The sequence below is a fragment of the Oncorhynchus keta genome, chromosome 5 (assembly GCF_023373465.1).
Source record: "Oncorhynchus keta strain PuntledgeMale-10-30-2019 chromosome 5, Oket_V2, whole genome shotgun sequence".
NCBI classification, from domain to species: Eukaryota; Metazoa; Chordata; class Actinopteri; order Salmoniformes; family Salmonidae; genus Oncorhynchus; species Oncorhynchus keta.
In genome coordinates, this window is record NC_068425.1 from 31,833,900 (window position 1) to 31,859,872 (window position 25,973).

A 25,973-nucleotide genomic window follows, 5' to 3' on the forward strand; every position below is an offset into this window, starting at 1 on the left:
ATACAGTGTTAGCTTTAGGTGTAAAGACACTGTTAAAGAGACAGGTGAAGTATGGAAGCTGAGGAGACAGTTGATACACAGTGTTAGCTTTAGGTGTAAAGACAGGTGAAGTATGGAAGCTGAGGAGATAGTTGATACAGTGTTAGCTTTAGGTGTAAAGACAGGTGAAGTATGGAAGCTGAGGAGACAGTTGATACTTTAGGTGTAAAGACAGTGTTAGTTGATACAGTGTTAGCTTTAGGTGTAAAGACAGGTGAAGTATGGAAGCTGAGGAGACAGTTGATACAGTGTTAGCTTTAGGTGTAAAGACAGGTGAAGTATGGAAGCTGAGGAGACAGTTGATACACAGTGTTAGCTTTAGGTGTAAAGACAGGTGAAGTATGGAAGCTGAGGAAGACAGTTGATACACAGTGTTAGCTTTAGGTGTAAAGACAGGTGAAGTATGGAAGCTGAGGAGACAGTTGATACAGTGTTAGCTTTAGGTGTAAAGACAGGTGAAGTATGGAAGCTGAGGAGACAGTTGATACACAGTGTTAGCTTTAGGTGTAAAGACAGGTGAAGTATGGAAGCTGAGGAGACAGTTGATACACAGTGTTAGCTTTAGGTGTAAAGACAGGTGAAGTATGGAAGCTGAGGAGACAGTTGATACACAGTGTTAGCTTTAGGTGTAAAGACAGGTGAAGTATGGAAGCTGAGGAGACAGTTGATACACAGTGTTAGCTTTAGGTGTAAAGACAGGTGAAGTATGGAAGCTGAGGAGACAGTTGATACAGTGTTAGCTTTAGGTGTAAAGACAGGTGAAGTATAGCTGGAAGTTGCTGAGGAGACAGTTGATGGAAGCTGAGGAGACACAGTGTTAGCTTTAGGTGTAAAGACAGGTGAAGTATGGAAGCTGAGGAGACAGTTGATACACAGTGTTAGCTTTAGGTGTAAAGACAGGTGAAGTATGGAAGCTGAGGAGACAGTTGATACACAGTGTTAGCTTTAGGTGTAAAGACAGGTGAAGTATGGAAGCTGAGGAAACAGTTGAGGTGAAGTATGGAAGCTGAGGAGACAGTTGATACAGTGTTAGCTTTAGGTGTAAAGACAGGTGAAGTATGGAAGCTGAGGAGACAGTTGATACACAGTGTTAGCTTTAGGTGTAAAGACAGGTGAAGTATGGAAGCTGAGGTAAAGACAGGTGAAGTTGATGAGGAGACAGTTGATACACAGTGTTAGCTTTAGGTGTAAAGACAGGTGAAGTATGGAAGCTGAGGAGACAGTTGATACACAGTGTTAGCTTTAGGTGTAAAGACAGGTGAAGTATGGAAGCTGAGGAGACAGTTGATACACAGTGTTAGCTTTAGGTGTAAAGACAGGTGAAGTATGGAAGCTGAGGAGATAGTTGATACAGTGTTAGCTTTAGGTGTAAAGACAGGTGAAGTATGGAAGCTGAGGAGATAGTTGATACAGTGTTAGCTTTAGGTGTAAAGACAGGTGAAGTATGGAAGCTGAGGAGATAGTTGATACACAGTGTTAGCTTTAGGTGTAAAGACAGGTGAAGTATGGAAGCTGAGGAGATAGTTGATACAGTGTTAGCTTTAGGTGTAAAGACAGGTGAAGTATGGAAGCTGAAGAGACTGACAATAATATTCCTTTCTCTTGACATGTGCACTCATTCACTACTAAAAGCACTACTAAAAGTTTCCACCATATGTCTTATATCAGTCATTTTCTTTCAAATCAGTGAAGGGTAGGAAGGAGAGAATTGGGACTACATCACAGTATTTTGTCTTTGTATAAGGACTCTTACCACAGGTTTAGGATGGAAGCTGTCATTGGCTGATCTGAAGAGAGAGGTGACTTCTCTGAACAGGGCCAGGAGCAGGTAGACGGCTTTCTTCTGTGGAGGACATTTACAGCCCTGTTTCCACATATGTCTTATATCAGTAATTTTCTTTCAAACAGTGAAGGGTAGGAAGGAGAGAATTGGGACTACACACAGTATTTTGTCACACACACACACACACACACACACACACACACACACACACACACACACACACACACACACACACACACACACACACACACACACACACACACACACACACACACACACACACACACACACACACACACACAGCAGTGTTTTTCCCCCAATATCTAAATCATTTATTGGTAATAATTAGATACCTTACTATGATTGTTTTAAATTAAAATGGTCAAAAAGAAACAATAGCTTCTTAACAAAGAGCAATTTCTCAAGTAAGAGTTTTGCTCGGACTGTCTGGGAGTGGACTGTGTGGGGATGGAAAAACTGAAAACGTGCTGTTATTGGCAGAGATTTGGAACTCTTTCTTATTGGTCTATTAACTAATTTACTGCATGGTGATGTCACCATGGAAGGCCAAAACTCCATCCCACCAAAACAGGCTGAAGAACAGCTCTCACACTAATAGGGCCTTATCATTACTTTCACAGTATTATTCCAACCTCAGTGTGGAAATATACATACAACACAGGAAAAATCATGTTTTGACTGCACTGGGCCTTTAACACTTTAAAAACAGAATATCTGATAGAAAGAACATACAAATGAACAAGTAAAATCAAATCACAAGCTTATGCAAAATGTTCTGCAGGTGTTTCAGTTATGAAGTAAAGTAGAACTACAACAATACCTCACAAGCGTTGTCCAATCCCTCGATTTTGCCTTCCATCATTGCCTTGGCAACAGCATCTCGGATTGTCTTGTAATCCTCTCCACACACAAGATATTGGTCTATCTGGCTGCCATCTTCATTCTGAAGGACAACAGAAGAGAGAAAGAGTGGTTAAAATGGTATGAAATATGGTTTATATCATCACATCAATACGCAAATACTTAGTAAAAAAAAAATCGCTACATACTCCAAAAATGCTAGCCATGAGATTCTAGATATTAAATACCCATTTAACAAATACAAACTTAAAAACATTTTGGATGAAATAAGAACACCCGAAGCTAAAAGGTGGACTATCCCTGTACCACTTCCAGCTTGGTACGGACATCGTATTGCTCCCTACATTACTCTCCCATAAAGAAAGACAAAATGGCCACAATACCTGCTGCAGAACTTCAGCAGGGAACAACCACCGGATGTCAGCCACCTTCAGGAGTTTCTGAACAAACTCCACGCCGCGCTGGCTGCAGATCTTACGGATGAGGTAGACCCGGTACCAGTCGTTCCCGCTGCGTCTACACAGTTCTACCACACTGGTCAGGAAGGTCGCAACGCCGTTAGGAGACTCCTCCTGCGATCCTATTGGACCATAATGGGAGAGGGAAGCGTCACATGAACACATACGATTGATTGAGAGGAGGACTAGGATAATTAGGCAAACGGATAATTTTTTTAAATAGATAGGTTTTATAGTCACATACACCGGGTAGGTGAAGTTAGATGTGTTGTTTTACAGAGTCAGCCATAGTAGTATGGTGCCCCTTGAGCAAATGAAGGTTAAGTGCCTTGCTCAAGAGCACATCAACAGATTTTCCACCTTGTCGGCTCGGGTATTCAAACCAGCAAACTTTCAGTTACTGACCCAATAATCTAACCGCTAGGCTACCTGCCGTCCTACTGTATTAATTAAATCATTGAATAGTCTATCAAATCAATCATATATATTATACGACAGTTGACCTACACCCACAAGTATCATTTTGAAACACAAGGGTCGTGTTCAACAGGAACAAAACAGAAGAAAAAAACGTTATTAAATGGAGTGATACTGGCAGACTACTTGAAATGACCCAATGCTCGTTGTACCCTACTGAATAGGATACAGGATGACGTACGGACCTGTGGCAGCAGCAGACAGCATGTGGACCAGCAGGTCTGCAGCTCTGTCCAGCCCCATGCGCACCCTGGCCACCTGCTGCAGGTACTCTATGGTGGCTGCGTGGCCGGCATCCAACTGCAGGAAGTCCCCCAGGAAGACCCTCTCATCCTGCATGCAGGCCTGCTGCTCCGCCGCCGTGTGGCACTGCATCCGCTCAAACATGGAATCCTGGGATGGAGAGGAGGGTGTGACAATGATGTCACTGAAAAAGCATGTCACTGAAAGATGCTACATGTAGAATGTGTCACCCATGTAGAAGCTTGGTGAACTGCAACTACACTTAGGCTCAAAATAAACAATTCCCTCCCCTCCCCCGCGACACGGTGGAGAGGTTAGTGCCATCTGACTTCCCAAGGATCCTTGATAGATGCCATTTCCCCGCGACACGGTGGAGAGGTTAGTGACAAGGACTTGATAGATGCCATTTCCCCGCGACACGGTGGAGAGGTTAGTGCCATCTGACTTCCCAAGGATCCTTGGATCCTTGATAGATGCCATTTCCCCTTGATAGATGCGACACGGTGGAGAGGTTAGTGCCATCTGACTTCCCAAGGATCCTTGATGATGCCATTTCCACAGGTTAGTGCCATCTGACTTCCAAGGATCCTTGATAGATGCCATTTCCCGCGACACGGTGGAGAGGTTAGTGCCATCTGCCAAGGATCCTAGATGCCATTTCCCACGGTGGAGAGGTTAGTGCCATCTGACTTCCCAAGGATCCTTGATAGATGCCATTTCCCCGCGACACGGTGGAGAGGTTAGTGCCATCTGACTTCCCAAGGATCCTTGATAGATGCCATTTCCCCGCGACACGGTGGAGAGGTTAGTGCCATCTGACTTCCCAAGGATCCTTGATAGATGCCATTTCCCCGCGACACGGTGGAGAGGTTAGTGCCATCTGACTTCCCAAGGATCCTTGATAGCAAGACTATTTTACTTTCAGTTACGTCCATCAACTTCAAAACAGCCGTAAAAACAATATTTTTGGTAATTAAAAACCTATTTCACAGTGATTTAGATGGTACAATGATTCCCTACACTATTCAGTGCTTGTTTTCTCACATATACTGAAATTGAGCATGGAATTTCAGTAACCAGGAAATGACAAAGCGATTTCTACATTGGCCGCTTGTCTCAGTCTGACATTGTTCGTTGGGCTCGATGAGGAGATGACCACGCCTTTTAGTGACGTCGATGTAAAAGGGAGGGTGCAGTTTTCCCATCTGGCTTTCATTGTCAAATAGCAAGTCTGTATTTTAGAATGCTATTTTGTATTGGCCCAAAATGTAAAAAATTGTGTGAAACACTATCATTCCATTATTAACTTAGATATATTATTATGGACATTTTCTGAAATTACAATGCAAAAACTCTACATGTAGTTGCTTGAAATAGCATTATTCACTGAAATCGCACACGTCACTGAAATAGCACTATTCACTGAAATAGCATTATTCACTGAAATAGCATTATTCACTGAAATAGCATTATTCACTGAAATAGCACGCGTCACTGAAATAGCAAGTGTCACTGAAATAGCACACTTCAGGGAAATAGCACGTGTCACTGAAATAGCAAGTGTCACTGAAATAGCACGTGTCACTGAAATAGCAAGTGTCACTGAAATAGCACACTTCAGGGAAATAGCACGTGTCACTGAAATAGCAAGTGTCACTGAAATAGCACATGCAGCCATTGACATAACTAAATCCACAGTAGTAAAGACTGAGTTTCAAGCATGACACTATGTATTACTTTTAAGGCTAGGATTTTGCATCAACTCCAAACAGTCAAATCAATGTACTTAGCCGATATCTCTTCACACCAACAATTACTGATGCATAACTCTTTATATACACCAACCACATACATGCTACTGTAGATTCAAATGGGTCATATATACACCTACCTCCATTCAATGGGCCATATGTACACCTACCTCCAGACAGATGATTCAATGGACCATATGTACACCTACCTCCATTCAATGGGCCATATGTACACCTACCTCCAGACAGATGACTCAATGGACCATATGTACACCTACCTCCAGACAGATGATTCAATGGACCATATGTACACCTACCTCCATTCAATGGGCCATATGTACACCTACCTCCAGACAGATGATTCAATGGACCATATGTACACCTACCTCCATTCAATGGGCCATATGTACACCTACCTCCAGACAGATGATTCAATGGACCATATGTACACCTACCTCCATTCAATGGGCCATATGTACACCTACCTCCAGACAGATGACTCAATGGGCCATATGTACACCTACCTCCAGACAGATGACTCAATGGACCATATGTACACCTACCTCCAGACAGATGATTCAATGGACCATATGTACACCTACCTCCATTCAATGGGACATATGTACACCTACCTCCAGACAGATGATTCAATGGACCATATGTACACCTACCTCCATTCAATGGGCCATATGTACACCTACCTCCAGACAGATGATTCAATGGACCATATGTACACCTACCTCCATTCAATGGGCCATATGTACACCTACCTCCAGACAGATGACTCAATGGGCCATATGTACACCTACCTCCATTCAATGGGCCATATGTACACCTACCTCCAGACAGATGATTCAATGGGCCATATGTACACCTACCTCCATTCAATGGGCCATATGTACACCTACCTCCAGACAGATGATTCAATGGACCATATGTACACCTACCTCCAGACAGATGATTCATTGGACCATATGTATACCTACCTCCATTCAATGGGCCATATATACACCTACCTCCAGACAGATGATTCAATGGGCCATATATACACCTACCTCCATTCAATGGGCCATATATACACCTACCTCCAGACAGATGATTCAATGGGCCATATGTACACCTACCTCCAGACAGATGACTCAATGGGCCATATGTACACCTACCTCCAGACAGATGACTCAATGGGCCATATGTACACCTACCTCCAGACAGATGATTCAATGGGCCATATGTACACCTACCTCCAGACAGATGACTCAATGGGCCATATGTACACCTACCTCCAGACAGATGATTCAATGGGCCATATATACACCTACCTCCAGACAGTTGATATACAGAGAATACAGTTCATTCTTGTCTGATTCCTCCAAGATGTTGCTCTGTTCAACTGCTGTCAGGTGCTGCTGCAGGTAGTCTTTCACGTCATCAAAGCTTCAAAAACAAACATGAATTTAATCAAACAAGTGAGGGGCATTTGAAAAATGTTGATATATTTAAAATCATGAATGAAAGAGTAGTCTAGCAGTACTAGTCACATAATCACCTGTATTTGAGCAGGAGTTTGAGAACAACCGACCGAACTACTGGGTTTTTGTCAACAGAGTCGTCAAAGGGAGAGAGGGCCTTGGTCAGAATCTGACGATGAGCTGGCAAAGAGGAAGAGGATTATGAGGACAACAACACACAACAAGACAAACACAGTGGCCCACACCCCCATCTCCACCCACTCACCACCTCTGATGATGGGCACAGAGTGGACCTCCACCATGAGGAAGGAGAGCAGGTGGAGGATGATGGCCCTGCAGGGGGGAGAGTTGTCCTTGAAGCACACTGTTGAGACCAGGTCTATGAAGAAGGCGTTGCACTGCTTCCTGAAGCGGGCGTTCTGGTTGATGAGAACTCTGTATAATAATATGATTGACACAACCGTGACCAACAATGCAATGAACCCACACATACTGTATGTTAATAATTCAATTATGTTACAATATTGATGGGTTCTGACTCTAAACTTGAAATCGTGTTAATTATCAGGTATCCTTTTGAAATATTGAGTGCAAGAGTCTGGTTTCTACACCAGAAGTTTTGATTTATTTTACCTTCATTTAACTAGGCAAGTCAGTTAATCGTCCATGAGTTTTTACAAGGTTCATTTAGAAGCTAACAGTATGAAAGCATTTAAAACTGGTGAGCCTAAAATGCATACACAAAAACGGTATTAGGTAATTAATGAATGGCAGTGAAACTAATGAATGGCAGGGAAATGAATGAATGAATTGAAGCTTAATCAACAATAAAACATTCAAATAAGATTAAATCACAATAAAGTGAGTTATTTCCATGAGGTTATCTTCTTCACATAACAAACAGAGCCATCAGTATGTCTAATAACCTTAGTCATGTACTAATCAACATGAGAGGGTCCGCCCTCACCTTATGTCTTCAGAGGGCCTGAGAGCGAAGTCGTCTGGCACAGCCTGCATGCAGAGAGGACAGAACATCTGACCTGGGACCAGCCACTGTCTGATGCAGGCCAGGCAGTAGATGTGGTCACACGGCAGGCTCAGGGGGTCATGGGGGTCGCTCATACACACAGGGCACGGCTGGAGGCCAAACCTGGACATGGACAAGATAGCGAGTTATGAAAGTTAAGCATACAGCATGCAGGGCGTTGAGCTTGTTAAATTATAGAGCTAGACACTATACACTATAATTAAGGCCCTGAGTTTTTCTTTGTTATGTGAATGTGACCAGGAAAAACTCCAGATCCTTGTATATACCCACTATAAGTAAGGCCCTGAGGTTTGAGTGGTCAGAGTCTAATCATGATCCAGCCATATGGTTCCTTTGTGGTATAATACCAGCCAATCTCTACTTTGCTGGATCAGGATTCTCATAGAAATATACTTCCAGACAGATGAGGAAGGAAAGGGAATCCGTACCTGAAAATGCGCTCCATTGCTCCGTCTTTGCAGGCTTTCAGTATACCGATCACCGCCTCAAACGGCTTCTTCATTTTCAGGTCAGAGTCCTTCTCCAGGACCTTGATAGAACAAATGCCATTTTGAAAGGAAAGGAAAAATGACACTGAACAAAAAGATAAAGTCAACATGTAAAGTGTTGGCCCTATGTTTCATGAGCGCAAATAAAAGATTGCAGACATTTCCCATTTGCACATAAAGCGTATGTCTCCCAAATTTTGGGCACAAATTTGTTTGCATCCCTGTTAGTGAGCATTTATCCTTTACCAAGATAATCCATCCACCTGACAGATGTGGCATATCAAGAAGCTGATTAAACAGCATCATTACACAGGTACACCTCGTGCTGGGGTCAATAAACCTGCACATTTTAGAGCGGCCTTTTGTCATACAACACAATGGCACATATGTCTACAATTTTGAGGGAGCGTGCAATTGGCATGCTGATTGCAGGAATGTCCACCAGAGCTGTTGCCAGAAAATGTCATGTTCATTTCTCTACCACAAGCCTCCTCCAAACTTGTTTTAGAGAATTTGGCAGTACATTCAAAATCAGCCTCACAACTGCAGACCACATGTATGGTATCGTGTGGGTGAGCGGTTTACTGATGTCAACTTTGTGAATAGTGCCCAATTCGTTTGTGAAGCATCACAGTACAGTTGAAAAATGTATGGCAAATAGAAATCCAAAAAGGATAATGTTGAGAGACAGATGGGAGAGGTTGAATGTTCAGGTTGAATTAAAATATATATATATATATATATATTTCACCTTTATTTAACCAGGTAGGCAGGCTAGTTGAGAACAAGTTCTCATTTGCAACTGCGACCTGGCCAAGATAAAGCATAGCAGTGTGAACAGACAACACAGAGTTACACATGGAGTAAACAATTAACAAGTCAATAACACAGTACAAAAATAAAAAAAGTGTCTATATACATTGTGTGCAAAAGGCATGAGGAGGAGTGCGAATAATTACAATTTAGCAGATTAACACTGGAGTGATAAATGATCAAATGGTCATGTGCAGGTAGAGATACTGGTGTGCAAAAGAGCCCGAAAAGTAAATAAATAAAAACAGTATGGGGCTGAGGTAGGTAAATTGGGTGGGCTATTTACCGATGGACTATGTACAGCTGCAGCGATCGGTTAGCTGCTCAGATAGCAGATGTTTAAAGTTGGTGAGGGAGATAAAAGTCTCCAACTTCAGCGATTTATGCAATTCGTTCCAGTCACAGGCAGCAGAGAACTGGAAGGAAAGGCTGTCAAATGAGGTGTTGGCTTTAGGGATGGCTTTACTTAAAAATCATACAATGTGATTTTCTGGATTTTTGTTTTAGATTGCGTCTGTCACAGTTGTAGTGTACCTATGATAAAAATGACAGTGCTTTGTAAGTAGGAAAACCTGCAAAATCAGCAGTGTATCAAATACTTGTTCTCCCCACTGTATATATTTACCCCAAAAATATATGGGGGATTGGAAATGATGCAGACAATTACATTGATGGAAACAATATTCTTTCCTCAATATTAAGCAGATCCACCCCTTTAAAAAGGCATAAGCTACAGACAATGTACACAATTGCATTTTATCAATGGCAATTTCAATGTACACAGATACCGTGACGAGATCCTGAGGCCCATTGTCATGCCATTCATCCGCCGCAATCACCTCATGTGTCAGCATGATAATGCACGGCCCCATGTCATTAGGATCTGCACACAATTCCTGGAAGCTGAAAATGTCCCATTTATTCCATGGCCTGCATAATCACCAGACATGTCACATGTCACCATTGAGCATGTTTGAGATGCTCTGGATCAACGGGTACAACAGCGTGATCAAGTTCCGGCCAATATCCAGCAATTTCACACAGTCATTGAAGAGGAGTGGGACAACATTCCACAATCAACAGCCTGATCAACTCTATGCAAAGAAGATGTCTCACTGCATGAGGCAAATGGTGGCCACACCAGATACTGACTGGTTTTCTGATCCCCACATTTTTTTAAGGTGTCTGTGATCAAGAGATTCATATCTGTATTCCCAGTCATGTGAAATCCATAGATGAAATTAATTTATTTCAATAGACAGATTTCCTTATGTGAACTGAAACTCAGTAAAATCTTTGAAATTGTTGCATATTGCATTTATATTTTAGTTCAGTATATTATTCTGATAATAGCCCAGGCAAATCAGAGGAGTGGTGTGGTTACCTGTTACACTGAAGGGCACCATTTTATTTAACTAGGCAAGTCAGTTAAGAACAAATTCTTATTTACAATGACGGCCTACCCTGGTTAAACCTGGGCCAATTGTGCGCCGCCCTATGGGACTCCCAATCACGGTCGGTTGTGATACAGCCTGGATTCAAACCAGGGTGTGTGTAGTGAAGCCTCTAGCACGGAGATGCAGTGCCTTTGACCGCTGTGCCACTATACAGTACTATACATACACTAAAAGGAGGATTCCCAGACACCGATTAAGCCCAATCCTGGATTTAAATCATTTTTTATGGAGATTCTCAATTGACATCATTATTCCTATAGATATGACCCCAGACCACACTGACCTGGCACAACCCTCTGGTGTGCTCCAAGACCAGAGGCTTCAGCTTCTTCTCCACCTCCTCGATGCCCAGTAACATGTGCTCCACAAACAGAGACAGGGTGACGACGCGGTTCCACCCAGTCCTACAGAAACCACAGAAAAAACAAGTCACAACAAAAAATACAACTGGCATTCTGATGTTCTAAAGTTTTAGCAGCTACCAAATAATACAAAACTGCCCTTCAGATGACTGGACAGCTTTACACTTAAATAAAGGGACAATGCAACAAACAGAAAATAACAGTTGATAAATAGAGTCAGTTTATATACTGGCCATGTCAATGTCACTGTGTCAACCTTGACATTCAAGTTCCAGGTCATTGAGATTGAATAGAATCCCTGTTAACTCACTGAACTCTGTGGACCATGGCCACGCTCCTGTCCTTATAGTGTCTCAGATTCTCCTCGGAGCAGACCAGCTCGATGGGGACCTGGAGCCTCTTGACCTGTCTGAGCCAGACCAGCCGCTGGCCGTCTGTGTCCAGAGCCTGGGGCTCCAGGTACTCTACACAGGCCACGGCCGCATACACGTCCAGCACCTGGGGAGTTAACGCATGCTTTGAGGGGTAACGCAGTCTCGTGTCGCTAGACATTGCATTATCACATTTGCTCCGCATCCTGGCAGAGAAGAACATAGATGCCAGGCACACAAGGCTATGGTCAATGCAAAATGACACAATGCAGAGGAATATACTTAACATATCCTTGTTCCTGAAAATGTTTTATATTAACACAAGTATTCGTGCCAATACAACACAAGCCACACAGCATAAAGGAGTGATATTACAGCAAGCATCTCCCCTACGCTTGAGCTAAAACACAAATATTTGCCTTCCATTTCATCTCTACCAGCATTCAAAAGACTGGAAGAAAACAAATGTATCATTGCTTGAAATCAAATGAAGAATCCCTTTAACGCTGAACTGGCCTGCTATACTAGACTTCAGTGGAGGCTGCTGAGTGGAGGATGGCTCATAATAATGTGTGCTGCTCCTGGTTTTCATTTCAAGATGTTCACACTTAGAAGCCTCGCGCTCTGCTTGCACTGGCCCACAGTTAGGACTCCAGTGCAGCTGGTATAGAACATAGTGTTTTCCCAACGCCCCAGTGGAGCTTCCCAGTAATACTGACCAGTTCATCCCCCTCTCTGGCATGCGTGTTCACCCGGAGGACCTGGGCCAACTGGGGCTCCATGCTGATCATCCTGGACAGGTTCTGCAGGCGGTTCTTAAACTCATGGTAGGCTGCGTGGACCCAGGGCAGCGAGGTCACTTCCTTCCCCATGACGTCATCGTGACGCAGCCGCAGCTCGTTCACACAACAGGTCAAGGCACCGCAAAGGAGCTGGATGATTGGTTAGGATGTGTACACACACACAAACTAATAATTAACACCTTGAAATAACAATTCAATTCATCTTTATTTAGGCAGGACTCTCCAGTCAGAAACAGACATCAATGTTTTCCAATGATTGCTGGGATCCATAAAAACAGACTAATGACATAATTTTATAAATGTTGACGGTAAAACAATGAAACTCATTACCTGCAGATCCTCCTGACAGGTCACATTCATGGTCATGGAGATGAAATCCTGCAGGTACCTGTGGAAGAACTCAGCCTGCATCTCCAGGTTTGCCTCTGAGATGTAGCGGCCCAGTGGGGTCTTCCTAAAGAACTCCTCAAACTGGCCCTGAGTGTGACCTGAACATCCCAGAAACACCATAACTAGGTTAAATGAAGAGAAAATAACATCATTCCTAGATAGAGACCTAGTACTGAAGAATTATTGAACACAACACATAGACTACAACCAGGGATGTAGCAGTAAAACAATGCTGAACGTTGGTCAAAACGTAATGCCCTATTCACTAAATAAATTAACGATCCTCCAATACAACCTCTGGTTACAACATAACAGGGTTCCCAAACTGGAGGCCTTAAGGTTTTCTGATAAAAAAATAGAATACTTTGTAATTTTCGTTGTTAGACATAAGACTGTAAAAACACCAGGACATCAGCTCCAAGTAATTTAAATGTAAGAAATCTGTTCCAAAGCATTCCCACGCATAACAGAGAGAGACGTGATTGTATACAAGTGATTTAAATGGAAGAAATCTGTTCCAAAGCATTCCCACGCATAACAGAGAGAGACGTGATTGTATACAAATGTAAGCAAGGTTTGAAATGATTATGTATTAGTCAAACATATCCGTTTGGGCTTCTTGCAGTCTACAAATTATTTGTAATTATGTTCCTGCCCCCCAACAAAAAAAGAAAACGGGCCCTCGGCTGAATCTAGTTGATGATCCCTGACATATAAGTTAGACGTATGAGGTATTGTCATAACCCACTACCTTCATGCTGGAGAGCATGGACCCAGAGTTCATCCAGGTAGTCCCTGATCCTCCAGCTGAAGGGCATGATACAGCCGATGTTCTTGTCCAGCCCAATGTAGTTCTGGACCAGGATGGTCTTTGACTCTGAACTGGGATAGGAAGGGAGGGGTTAATATAGAGTAGCAAGAGACAGGGAGTTGTTGATTCACGAACATTCTAGAATCAGAGCTGACAGAAGACAGCATCTCTAGTCTTGAACACAGAAATATAATTACTAGAAGGGACAAAGCCGCCGGTCCACCCATTGTAGAACAACAACTTGATTAGAAATGGCTGTTCTTGTCATTTTATTTCTATGCTCTCTAGTCCAACAACATAACCATTGCTGTGACAGTACAGTACTTACTTGCGGTCCAGTTTTGTGTAGGGAACCTCGAGTAGTTTGTCGTTCCCAAAGATGTCCAACCAAAGTTTCTTAACCGCCTCTCCAGAGTTGGAGTCCTGCAGAATGTCCAGGTTGCGGTCGCGGTCGATGACAGAGACCAGCTGGGCCAAGAAGGGAATAACCACAGCCTGCACCCTTTTCCATAGGGTGTGTCTGGTACAAAAAAGTAGAAAATCAGTTTAGTAGAGCCGTTTATGGGCAATATGGTACAAGGCTAAATGTATGGTTATTTGGCCAATCAAAAATATCTTATGTCCCTTTTAAAGAGTTATCTTTAAAGTCCCTTTGAATTTACAATGAGGATTTGTACTGGCATAAGAGGTTTTGAAATCATAGTGGTCACTCACCTGAATGTCCCTCCTTCCTGCAGTGCGTCAATGTTGGACGCCTCCTTGATGACCCAGTTATTTGAGGACAGTTTGAGCGTGTTGTCATCATGGGTCGACAGCAACGAGTGAAGACGTCTCTTCACGGTCCTCAGAAATTCAGCTGTTCAAGAACATTCATAGTCTGAGTATTATCATTGAGAATGGAATGCATGTCAATGATGACCCATTGTTGTGCTGTATCCATGCAAGCTTGGATACAGAGAAGTATGGAGAGAAGTAATGCCAGAGAAGTATGGAGATCGCTTGTAGAGTCTCTCAATTTTCAAACTTCTCCGGCGCTAGCACGTACTACTGCTTAGATTTAGCACGCCAATGGGTAAACAGTTATTAAGAATTGGCCTAAACAGCAATAATAACAGATTTATTTTATATAGCACTTATTACTACAAGAAGAATCTCCAAGTCGCTTTAAAAATCTAAAAATAAACAATTAGTACTATAGTAGTTATCCTACCTCTTATTTGTTGGTTGTCAGTCAGGAGTGTGAGCAGGATCTCCACTCTCCTGGTACTACGGACTCCGCCCTCCAGCTGGTCTCTGAGCATGCCCACTGCGCTCTGCACACAGCTACGTACCAGCGCCGTGGTGTCCACAACACTCCCCCAGCTCTGCAGTAGGAACATGGTCAAGACATATGAAACACGAGGAAAACAACATGGTTTATGTACAGTAAAACAACAAGGGTTATGTACACATGATATTTAAATGGTGCTACAAACAGGATTGTTTTGAATTTTTGCAGTATTACTGTAATTTTTACAAGAGGAAGTCCATCATACAGAATGCCAAAACAATATTGTAGCAAATAATAACACCTAAATATTAAAATGTTAAAGTCTAACATCCAAAAGTGCATCCTCTTTTAAAGCATTAGATTGCATCTCAGTTTATAATGCTAAATAGTGTAGACCTGTCATATAGGACCTTTCAACCAAAATTATGATGATTTCTACACTGTTTGTGCAATTTCAGTGCTTGTTTTGTGACAAACTGAAATTGAGTGTGGAATTTTAGCAACTAGGAAATTACATTTGCGATTTGCACTAAATAACACAGCCACGAAGTCAGAACGGCAATCCCATTTTGACAAAGGATGCCCCTCTGGCGAAGAGAAATCAATAGACAAATATCACAGCCAATCACAACACTGGCTGGTAAGTAATGGTGTAAAACTCACTGTTTGGTCTTCATGTTCCAATTCCTGTTGCTCTGTCTCAGTGTACATGTCATCTACCTCCATCGCTGTGCATAAACATACAAGGCTCTTTTAACCATGTCAACAGGTCATTTTTTCTGAAGAAGTGTATCAGTACGAAGACATTTTGTCATGATCATCAATACGAGTCTTAAAGGTCATTCACCTTCAGGCTCATCCTTTTTCTCCTCAAACAGTTGACTGATGGTAAGGTTTCTCAAGGCTTTGATATCTGACACAATATCTTTCGATCTTCTGAGGTCATCAATATGAACCGACCTCCAGGGATCTATATTGGATTTCGAAAAAATAATAACTTCATAAACGTTTTTTTTTTACAAAAGTTTTCAATCTCAGATGAGAGTACGTATCCCATTTCAACATGTTCTAAAGTTGTAAAATGTTTGAACGAACGATAACTTCACCTCCATGAAATCCGACATAGGATGTCCCTCCTTCCATTCTTGGCAATTTAGTGATGAAGTAGACGAAGACCTTGCCTCCCATCTCCACTTGTCTTGATTTGTTGATTTCATTGATGGCAGAATATCTGAAATGAATTAGATAAATTATTAGATATAATCAGATTTCGGTTTTAAAATGTATTTATTTCATTACATGTATTCCAGACTTCACTTACTTGGCGGAGGCAATGAGATTTGCACTGTGCGACGCTTCATCAAAATCTGACTGAATGATCAGTATTTTGTTGCCAGATGTATTCTCTCTCCCATTTCCAGATGTGAGGAAATGACTAAGAAGAGAGCAATGTTTTTAACCTGACCAAAAGGTTTCAACTCAACGGCTAATGGACAATCAATAAAGCATGATGAGGATGAACTAAGAGGTGTCAAACCTGATCTTCTTGAGGAAGGAGTGCTCAGTGTCAAACTGCTGAAGAGAGAGAAGCTCGACATTGTTCACAACCTCTTCCAGTGATCCAACATCTGATGCTGTTAAAAGTCTGGAAAAGGTTGTCACCTTGGAAAGTAAAAAAAAAAAAAAAATAGAACTATATAAACAAACGTTTAATAAGAGTTATATATTGTCATGTCCCAAAGTTGCCAGAGTTTTCAGAAATCCTGGTTGGAGAATTCCCTCCTGATTACGGGAATCCCCCAATCAATATTTCTGAAAAAACTAAGAATTATTGGAATATTGAAAACCTACATTTGATTGTGGTCATTAAAAAAAAATATATATATATAACAAATTGTTACCTCTGTGAAGGAGGAATGGCACTGCTCGTCCTGTTGAGTGTGAGAGAAGATGAAGTCGGCCAAAGAGCTGTGCTTCTGGTCCTCAAAGTAGATCCTGGCCAGATGTTCACTCTCCACCCTGGGGAGAACAGTGCAGTCCAGCCGAACCACCGAGTCTGGAGTGGCACAGTTCAGAAGGATCAGTTTGGCCTCGTCCAAGACTCTTCTTTGGGGGTCGGAAATATCCGTCTCTCCCCTTTGCTTCTCTGTCATTTGGAGGACCACCGAAGCACACGTGTCGGAATGGTAGCCAATGAAAACGTCAGGAGGTAGGTATTTGTATGTCTGGGGGGCCATGGTGTGTTGGTTATTGAGGGCCACAAACTGCCCAACCCATTTCTCCAACTCCACAACAACTGCTCTTTGTTCCTCCTTGAGAACTGTATGGATGTCCAGATAGTGCTTCTCAAGCCTGTTGATGAGAGGGATTGGAAACTGTTTGTAGACCACCTCTTTCTCCTCAATGACAATGAGCCTGAAGTCTTTGTGTACTCTGCATTTGACACGATGTGTCCCCAGTCCCAGGTCAACGTACTTCTGTCCTCCCAAGCAGACGTAGTACTGGTTCAGAGCATCGTAGAGACTTTCGTAGAGGTTCTGCAAGTTCAGGAGCACGACGGTTCGACCGGTTTCCATGCAGATCTTGACTCGGTTGATGTTGCGGCAGATCTGGGTGTACTCTTGGTCTTTGGGGAAGCTAGACCCGAAGATAATCTCTGGCTGGCAGCTCTCGGAGAAGAAAGTCTGCTGCAGGATCTGTAGTGCTGCATAGTTCTTGGTCAGAACTAGCAAGTAGCGGCACTCATCCTCCTGGCCAATCGCAGAAATGTTTTGTCTGACAAGATCGATGGTGCTGATGCTCTCCAGATTCAGGTTGATCTGTATCTTCTGGAGCCTTTGGGTGAAGACTGTGACTGCATCCACGTCGTCCCTGCCACTGAAGTTCCTGAGAACCGCCTCCACAATCTTCTCTGCACTAGGCCTCTGTTCGGAAGCCTTGGTCACTGCGAAAATCATCTTGATCAAGCTGTAGTAGTCACGCAAACCAAAGAAACCTTTCCCTTGTTTACGGCAAATGTTTAGGTAGGCCCTGGCAAAGGGTTGGAAGAAATCCCTGACCTTCTCCAAAATCATTGTGTCAGACGAGCATATGCCTTTAGCGCTCTCAATCAGCTCTTTCTCGTCGGGGTCGCAACGTGAGACGAAAATGCCTCTATTCATCTTCGCAGGATCCAAAGCCCAGTTGGAGATGCCGATGAATCCAACCTTTTTGTGCGGTAGCGGCTCATCATCGATGCATCCCTCTTCTAGCAGAGGATGGAGGGTTTTCAGGGGCATTTTGGGAGAATCCTCAGCCAAGCCAATCTCATCCAGCACCACCACAGATATATACTCCTTCAGATTCTTCCCCTCCTGGAAGCGACCACATTGCTTGAATGTGTTGATGATGCCCTCCGGTGTGGAGTGAGGGCTGCACTGGAAGGACACCAGGTGAATCTGCTTAAGCCTTTTGTAGAGGTCAGAGTGTGCGGCTTGCCCCTGCATGGCGTCTGCCACCAATGTTTTAGACAGAGATTTTGAACTTCCAGGTTTCCCCACCAAGAAGAGGGGGATTCTCAGCTCTATACAGACCACCATCATGAATACATTCTCTTTCAGAGCGTTGTTTCGTGCAATAGTTTCGCCCAAGGGCACTCCGCTCAGAAGGAGATCCTGCATGAGGGAGATCTCCTGCATCACTTTTAATGGGGTGTAGGTTTCAGTGAGGTATTTGCAGATTCTCTGTCTGTACTTGTCCTTGTTTTCCAAACAGGCATGGTAGCATATTCCCAGAGCCATCACTACAGACCACAAGACTGGGTCTCTTGCTTCTGGCTCCCTCTGGTTCCTCTCACTCCTCTCTGCGTTTTGATTTCTCTGATACTGATTTAGCTCAGCAAGCAGCATTGCATGGTTTTTGTAGAACCACACAAAGGCTTGCATGCAACGTTCTACATCCCTCAGACTTACGAAGCTACATTCGTCTTTCCTTGTCCGCATGTACCTCTGCGAAGCAGACAGGACATCCGCGATCAACCTGGTGTATACTATATCAATTGTGTTGGTCTCAACCACCCTCTGGACAATCTGCTGGATGTACATTTTTTCAGTGTGATCATTGAGCTGGCCAAAGTCCCACACCAGAGGTATCATGCTGGGGGGCAAGGCCTGGACTCTGTACACCAACTGGCGGAGAGGGATGGAGCCCAGCTTCTCATCAGTCTCTTCAGCTCGGACTCGATATCCAAGTCCAGCAGATTCCAACCTCTGAATCATCTCGTCAGTGTGTTTTCTGTACGGGTTGCATGCGGCGATGATCTGCAAGCCGCAATGGGGCACCAAACACTCTCCCTCCACTGTATTATCGCAGAGGACTTCCTTGATACTGCTGATGGCTTCCGTGGTGTTGGCTTCGTCAAAGAAGAGGACAGAGTCAAAGTTGTAGTCTTGTTTGTTGGTGAACGCAATGGCTTCTGCTTCCCGGATTTTGGCGTAGATCATGTCTGAGCTGGTTCCACCATGAACTTTGACTAGCTTCATGTTTTCCGTGGCCACTCCGCTCCTCCTAAGCTCACATAGGAATTTAATGAGCCTTGTCTTCCCACAGCCTGTCTCGCCCATGATGATGACTGGGATGCCACACCTGAAACGCATGTGGATGGCCAGCATCTTCAGTATATTGTCAGTGGTGAGCTCATACGTTTCATCAGGATCAAGAGGCCACTGGATTCCCAAGACATTGCAAAGGCGTTCAATCTTCTCCCCTCTGGGCAGTTGGTCAAAGTCGATATTGAAAGGGACTCTCTGTAGCTTTAGACCCTCATACAGCTCTCTGGTCATGATGTCTCTTTTGATCACCCTTCTTGTGGCTGGATCAATGGCGTCAACAGAGTTCTGTTCGTTGGGCTGAAGATGGAAGCCAATGAAGGTCATGGACACATGGTCATCGTTGAAGAAGATGTACGGATGTGGTTCTGACTCCCATCTCTTCCTGATCCGGAAGGGTGCCAAGTCTTCATCGCTGACTCCAGTCAGGTCCATTTGCTGCCTCCCGGGGCTCTGGTCAGAGATGCTGAGGGACGGTGTGGCAAAGTCCTTGGCCATCAGAATCATGAAGTCCACCACAAAGTTCTTGAATCCCTGGAGGGTGTCCCCGGTGAAAGAGGCATCACAAAAGACTGACGTCTCACAGTCTCGTAGTTGAAGGTTTAGGAACCATGCGAAATTCCTTAACTCGGCCCACGATGGGTCCATTATGCCACAGAACATAAAGAGCATCTGCAGACATTCTACATAGGTGCCTTCCACCCCATTGTACATGAAGGTGTCCAGGTCGATTTGATTATGGAAACGGGTCAGATACTGGTAGGGTCGTTGGTATGCTTCACTCCTGAACTCTTTGTCATCCATGAATGGGTCTTCAAGCTTTACAAAGGAGGGGTCCTCCCGCATCCTCATTTCCAGATCTAGAACCTCTTTTGGTGGGCGGCAGAAGACGTTTGGGAACACATCCAGGAATGTGGAGTTGGCACGTGCATTCTGTATATAAATAAAGTGTGAAGAACGAAAGTGTGAGTGTTCTTTTTCTCTTATCACAATGAAAATGTATGGGATTTAACACCAAGAGACTAAATATTTACCGTTCTTGGGCCATTTCTGGGCAAGTTTACTGTTGACTGTAGGATCTCAATGACATAAAGCTGTTTGTTGCTGCATTTCCACATCCTTCCCTCAGAATCCATCAAATATCCCAATACCAACAGTTTAAAGAGAAACTCATAGAGGCCTTTCCGCACCTGTTGATAAAACATGTTTAAAAAATAATTTAATCAAAATATCACTAAATGAATCTAATTGGTAAACAAACATTCTATCAAAAAATATTTAAACTATCACTAAACAAATTATAATGACCAATAGGCTACAGTATATTTACCGAAGATGTGACATCGAAGTGGAAGATGATGAGCTCTTTCGACTTGGGGGTATTCAGCAGAGACTGAAGAATAACATTCTCATCAACCCTTGGCTCGATCAAGCGGATGCATTTCAGCAGTGACGGCTTCTTGGTGGAGTGTTTCAGTTTTTCATACAGCCTCTTGATGTAAAGGGACTTACCTGAAAGTGTGAAGATCATGTCATTATTTTAAGCATAAATCCAGCGGATAAGTAGGATATATCAAACCACCAATTCAATGATCAACACAGGAGTTTACATAAACTGAAGGCCAAATATACTCACCAACTCCAGCTCTACTGGATGACACAACTCCAACAAACATCCTGTCCTTGAACACAGCAGCAGCACTGCTCTGATCTGACGGGACCGTGTAGTGTTTGTTGAGGTACCTCTGGATGCTGCTCAGGGGTTCCTGGGGCACCATGTGTAACCTGTACTGGCTGAAGGCTGAGGGAAGGTAGGCATCCTCTCCGTCCGAGCTGCAGATGATCACGAGCCTGTAGTCCTTCCTGCTCTGCATTTTAATTCGCTGGAAAAAGCTCTCCACCTTGGAGCTGACTTCGTAGCTAAGCTGATCGCCATAGAGCATGGTGTAAATCTTCTCTCCTCTGTAGCCGGCAGTGAGGCAGCGTCTGAGGAACAGCTCCACCTGCTCGTAAGGCGTGGAGGAGTTGCACAGTAGGACCTCATCGTATGTGGGCAGCGGCTCGTGTTTGCTGCTCATGTAAATGGAGATGCAAGACGTCAGGATCTCGTCGTGTGGGGAAACTATGAGGTTTGGACTTCCGATAGCCAGGCCCTTGGGCATCAATCTTTCAATGCTTTTGTATTTCTTCTCATCAGTCATGTCTCCTTCATTCTCATCACCTATGTTGGCCAGAATTTCTAGCAGTTTTCCGAAGCTTCGGACATCGAGAGTGTCTGGGAGGAAAGAATTCATGTCTCTCATGTAGGCGTTCCACATCAAGTCCAACTTTCCTGAGCCGCTAATGTGCTCCACAAGACTTGGAAGATTGTCTGAAGAGAGATTCAACTCTCCAATGAAATCCAGACCTCCCTGTACACCGCTCGGCACCTCAACAAAAGTCTGGAAGTCAATGTCCTCATTTTGCACAGGTGGGTTAGTGAGGATCTCGTATTGCAGTGTGTGCCAGGTTTGCCTAAGATCGGAAGCTGTGCAGTTGGGTTTGACAAAGGAGAGCATCATGAGAACTTGGTCCTCCAAATTCGACACATTCTGCTGAGTCAGCTTACAGCACAGGTACACAATCTGCTCGGCGGTGTAGTAGTTCAGGTAGTAATTGTGGGATCTCTGTTTGTCCATGAAGTCGTTCCAGTACTTCAGACACTTCTCCATCTTCCTGCACAGCTCAGGAAGCTGCTCCACGATGCTGCCCTCCACCATAATCACACTGACAACGCTGCCAAGGTTGAAGTCCATGATGATGCCGGCGTCTTGGCTGAGGGAACTACAGTTGATGTTGGCCTCCCAGTGTCTGAACAGGGGGTTCCCTGCCGTGAACAGGGCAATGAATGCCACAGCTAGCCTCTGGACACTGGCGAAAACCTGAGGAAAAGAACACAAAGTGAATCCTTGTTTATAACATCCCATTCCAAATGCTCCTCTCTTCTATAACTATATGACTACCAAGCTCACCCTGAAGAAGATGCTTCAACCTTAACTGACATGCATTGTTAAATAAAAGGTTAAATTAAAGAAAGAAAAATAGTACAGTACCTCTGCAAACTGGTCCACCTCACACTGGCCCTGGTCTCCTTTCCCAGACATGAGCATGAGTTTGTTCTGCAGTTCCCTCAAGTCCTCCAGGGAGTAACGGCGCATCTCATGGCCCTCGTCGTGCTCCTCTGGGATCTGCAGTTTCAGGGCCGTGTCCAGGCTCAACTGGAGGGACAAAAGACAAAAATTATGCTGAAGCATGGCACTGTAGAACTATGACAAATATTCTAATCCACTGAAGTATCATTCTACACACTGGAGTTTTAACCAAACTTCAAAGTGTCGGTAAGCAGTTGGAACAAAGTTCTGGCTAAAATGAATATGAGTAACAGATGATAATTCTAAAGATGGTTGAAACTAACAACTGTATATTCGATGGATTGTTGTTCAGGCCTACCTTCTTTTGGTTCTGGGCACTGATGATGTAGATTCCTTTCCTGTTGATGGCTGATGCTAAGGAGAGAGAGGATAGTTCCACAGATCCATGGCTGTCCTTCACAGTCTTCAACCACTCCAGGTGGCGTGCTGTGTCACGCTGCAATAAGGACATTCACAGTCAGGTAGTTTTCCACTTTTAAAGGGATAGTTATCTTTTTGAAGTTTTGGCTTATTTAAGGTAGGTTGAAAGTAAGTTAAATATCATAAAACGTCCTCACCAGCTTCTTTGGGAGGTTGTTGTCATTGTCCAATGCCCTCCACAGCTTCTTCAGCACCTCCTTAAAGGCCTGGAAACCGGAGTCTGGCTTCAATTCGTACAGCATCGGAGAGTAACCCAGGACAGCATCATGGAAGCAGGCCACGCGGTCCACGTCGAGGTCATTCTCCCCAGCAGAGATGGAAGCCAGGTCAACAAACACTTTAAGCTCGTTGATATCTGGAATAGAGCACAACAGACTGATCAATCCAATAGCACTACATTTATCCCACAATGGGTAATTGTGCAGACAAATCACATGAAATATAACTACACAAAACATGACTGTCTATTTTCAATAGATACAGTTAGTGACTGATTACTGACAGGTTACTCTCTTGAAGGTAAAGATGATCACCCCGTGTACCTTCAAGAGCCTCTTTAACCCAGATGACAAAGTTTTTCCTGAGGCCGAGCTCCTGGAGACACAGTCTGCGGGACTCTGTGATGTCCACCAGAACCAGCTTTGTCTGCATCAGGTCATTGTCAATACGATCCAGGTGCTCTCTCTTAAAGTCCTCATGCGTCTGACAACAGAGAAATACAGAATTTGTTTTGAGTATTGTTTGTTCTACCAGTACTTGGCTGAATACGTGTTTCTGATTGGCTGAAAGGTTTAATATACAGTTTAGTTCCATGCAAAAAACGCCACGGGTGTCAGCTCAAACGTAAATTACCTTTTAAAATGCAAGTGTAGCGCGACATCCGTGCAATGCAGTTTGTTAGCTAGCTAGCATTAATTTGTAAAACCAACTTTTAACGAGCACTGTCATTTTCAGCAGTGGTGGCCAGGACAGTGGTGGCTAGAAAGCTGATACAATGTTGCCTAGTGGCAAAAGCAAACTTGCTAACATTTTCTATGTTTGAGCGGTAGCTTAGGACAGTTGGTTGGCTAGAATAAGTTTATTACCAAGGTAACTAGCTAGCTAGCAACGTCAGTGAATGTGCACAAAACAAGATGACATTTGTTTTAAACCTGTGATAAATAAATGAAATGGCAATTCACACCAACTCACAACTTCTAGCAGTGTCTGCAGGACTTGGAAGTTGCCTTGAAGGTTGAGCGTCTGCTTGACCAACATGATGACCTGAGCAGACTCCACAGCCAGGTGAAGCTCGTGGTACTGCTCAATCTGGTGCACCCTTCTCTGGATCCACTGTTTGTTATCCGACTTGTCGTTTCTGCACATGATATCCAAGTCCTGCGCCAGCTCTTCGTACTTGCCCCTGTAGGCCTTGAAGAGAGTATCGACCTCTTCGAGCCGAAGGCTGCCGTTCTTCAGGCATTTGTAGATCTTATCGTACTTCGCGTAGCAAGGAAGAAAAATATCGCTGTGTATCTCGACTGGTCCTACAAAGTAGTCAACCGATTCCTCAGGGTCATAGTCTTCATCATATGCATCTCTTCTGGCAAGGTCTCGGGCCTGTTTCTCCCAGCACAACTTGAAGATGTAGCTGTCTTTAAATCTGTGCAGAACCTCTGCCATCTCTCTCACGTCGTCCTCAAGTTCGAAGAAGGTGACTACACCGGCCGTTGGAGAATAGAGTTGGTCAAATGGATGGACCTCCATGAATTGGTCAAGGGTCATTGCTTCGATGTTGGTCTGTAGTCTTGCTTCCAAGCCTTCAAATTGAACTGCAACAGAGGGATAAAGCATGAAAACAATTAGGACCGCTGATCAGACTGGCCAAACGCAACCTTCCCTGGAAAGATTTTACTTTCATTCACCCATTTGACTTCTCACAAACACAGACCTGCTTAGCAGCTTTGTGTGGACCTTTGACTGAATACACACACACACAAACACACCTACCTACGACATGTTCCTGTAGTTTGCGGCTCATGGTAAGCAGGACTTCCACCAGCTCCTTCTCATGGTAGACAGCTTTCACCTCCTCCTGCCTACACATTAGCAGCCTTTTCATGGGGGCGCTGTCCTTATAGCGCTCATTCTCCGAAAGACAGTCTGCATTTAGATCAAAAACACACATTACATAAAGCAAACAGCACGAAGACTAATGAAAGATTACAGCCTTTATCTATATTATGAAATCCTTTCATATGAACAAAGAACTTGGGTTGCAAAATTATGGAAATGTTCCAAAAGTTGTATTCTTTAAAAACAATGTTTTATCCCGGTTGAGGAATTCTCAGAGGAAAGAATCTTCCAACCAGGATTTCTGAAAAAGATGAACATGTAATGGACGTTTTCCACCCTAAAAAACACAACCTTTCATTACCTATTTTCAGCAGCTCTGTGAAAGTATCCCTCTTCTCCAAGACGGAGTTGAGCAGTTTGATCCGGATGTTTCCGTGGACCAGCTGGTTGGAGATGGCAGTGAAGGTCGAGATAGCTATGGCCATCCTGTCCCTGGCTTCTTCAGAGAGCTGCTCAATCAGCTTTTCATCTGCACCTAAAACCACATATGATTTACATTACAATATGGGGTAAAAGCAGCTGGATACTGAAACAAGATGGGTTAAATGGTTGAGACAGTTACAGGACTCTCAATTTGAAACCAGAAAAGTCTCATTGATATCAAAAAAACTATTAAACACCACATACAATTGAACTAAAAAAACATCACCAGGGCTGGGACACAGTGATGGCCAAAGACGGACAGAAGAGAGTCTTTCGGGACCATACGGCAGCCAAAATCATCAAGAAATCAGACCATACACTAA

General features: G+C 43.7%; 1 protein-coding gene and 1 long non-coding RNA gene across 8 annotated transcripts in view; one reads left to right on the forward strand and one right to left on the reverse strand.

Annotated features, from left to right (window-relative positions):
• rnf213a (ring finger protein 213a) overlaps positions 1 to 25,973 on the reverse strand; it is a 64,184-nt gene that overhangs the window by 20,739 nt on the left and 17,472 nt on the right. The window contains exons 18-50 of the mRNA XM_052519597.1: positions 25,529 to 25,703; positions 25,102 to 25,254; positions 24,304 to 24,923; positions 23,655 to 23,814; positions 23,250 to 23,467; positions 22,991 to 23,128; positions 22,594 to 22,758; positions 21,138 to 22,422; positions 20,832 to 21,013; positions 20,536 to 20,691; positions 16,817 to 20,434; positions 16,453 to 16,577; positions 16,237 to 16,350; positions 16,022 to 16,146; positions 15,763 to 15,885; positions 15,579 to 15,643; positions 14,856 to 15,009; positions 14,360 to 14,501; positions 13,974 to 14,165; positions 13,586 to 13,716; positions 12,775 to 12,932; positions 12,361 to 12,573; positions 11,581 to 11,768; positions 11,192 to 11,312; positions 8,579 to 8,679; positions 8,070 to 8,252; positions 7,368 to 7,537; positions 7,180 to 7,282; positions 6,953 to 7,067; positions 3,825 to 4,032; positions 3,088 to 3,284; positions 2,664 to 2,786; positions 1,793 to 1,903 (exon numbers count right to left, since the gene is read on the reverse strand). Coding sequence (XP_052375557.1) covers positions 1,793 to 1,903; positions 2,664 to 2,786; positions 3,088 to 3,284; positions 3,825 to 4,032; positions 6,953 to 7,067; positions 7,180 to 7,282; positions 7,368 to 7,537; positions 8,070 to 8,252; positions 8,579 to 8,679; positions 11,192 to 11,312; positions 11,581 to 11,768; positions 12,361 to 12,573; positions 12,775 to 12,932; positions 13,586 to 13,716; positions 13,974 to 14,165; positions 14,360 to 14,501; positions 14,856 to 15,009; positions 15,579 to 15,643; positions 15,763 to 15,885; positions 16,022 to 16,146; positions 16,237 to 16,350; positions 16,453 to 16,577; positions 16,817 to 20,434; positions 20,536 to 20,691; positions 20,832 to 21,013; positions 21,138 to 22,422; positions 22,594 to 22,758; positions 22,991 to 23,128; positions 23,250 to 23,467; positions 23,655 to 23,814; positions 24,304 to 24,923; positions 25,102 to 25,254; positions 25,529 to 25,703 — 10,032 coding nt within the window. The remainder of the gene's footprint in view (positions 1 to 1,792; positions 1,904 to 2,663; positions 2,787 to 3,087; positions 3,285 to 3,824; positions 4,033 to 6,952; positions 7,068 to 7,179; positions 7,283 to 7,367; positions 7,538 to 8,069; positions 8,253 to 8,578; positions 8,680 to 11,191; positions 11,313 to 11,580; positions 11,769 to 12,360; positions 12,574 to 12,774; positions 12,933 to 13,585; positions 13,717 to 13,973; positions 14,166 to 14,359; positions 14,502 to 14,855; positions 15,010 to 15,578; positions 15,644 to 15,762; positions 15,886 to 16,021; positions 16,147 to 16,236; positions 16,351 to 16,452; positions 16,578 to 16,816; positions 20,435 to 20,535; positions 20,692 to 20,831; positions 21,014 to 21,137; positions 22,423 to 22,593; positions 22,759 to 22,990; positions 23,129 to 23,249; positions 23,468 to 23,654; positions 23,815 to 24,303; positions 24,924 to 25,101; positions 25,255 to 25,528; positions 25,704 to 25,973) is intronic.
• On the forward strand, positions 42 to 1,571 carry LOC127930155 (uncharacterized). Of its 7 annotated transcripts, XR_008137056.1 has the most exons (8): positions 42 to 93; positions 242 to 361; positions 424 to 482; positions 666 to 785; positions 867 to 1,000; positions 1,032 to 1,139; positions 1,225 to 1,346; positions 1,465 to 1,571. It is a non-coding gene; the product is annotated as an uncharacterized LOC127930155 (long non-coding RNA). The 7 variants fall into 7 exon arrangements; XR_008137057.1 differs by lacking the exons at positions 424 to 482; positions 666 to 785 and adding an exon at positions 483 to 665; XR_008137060.1 differs by lacking the exons at positions 666 to 785; positions 867 to 1,000 and having other exon boundaries at positions 424 to 616.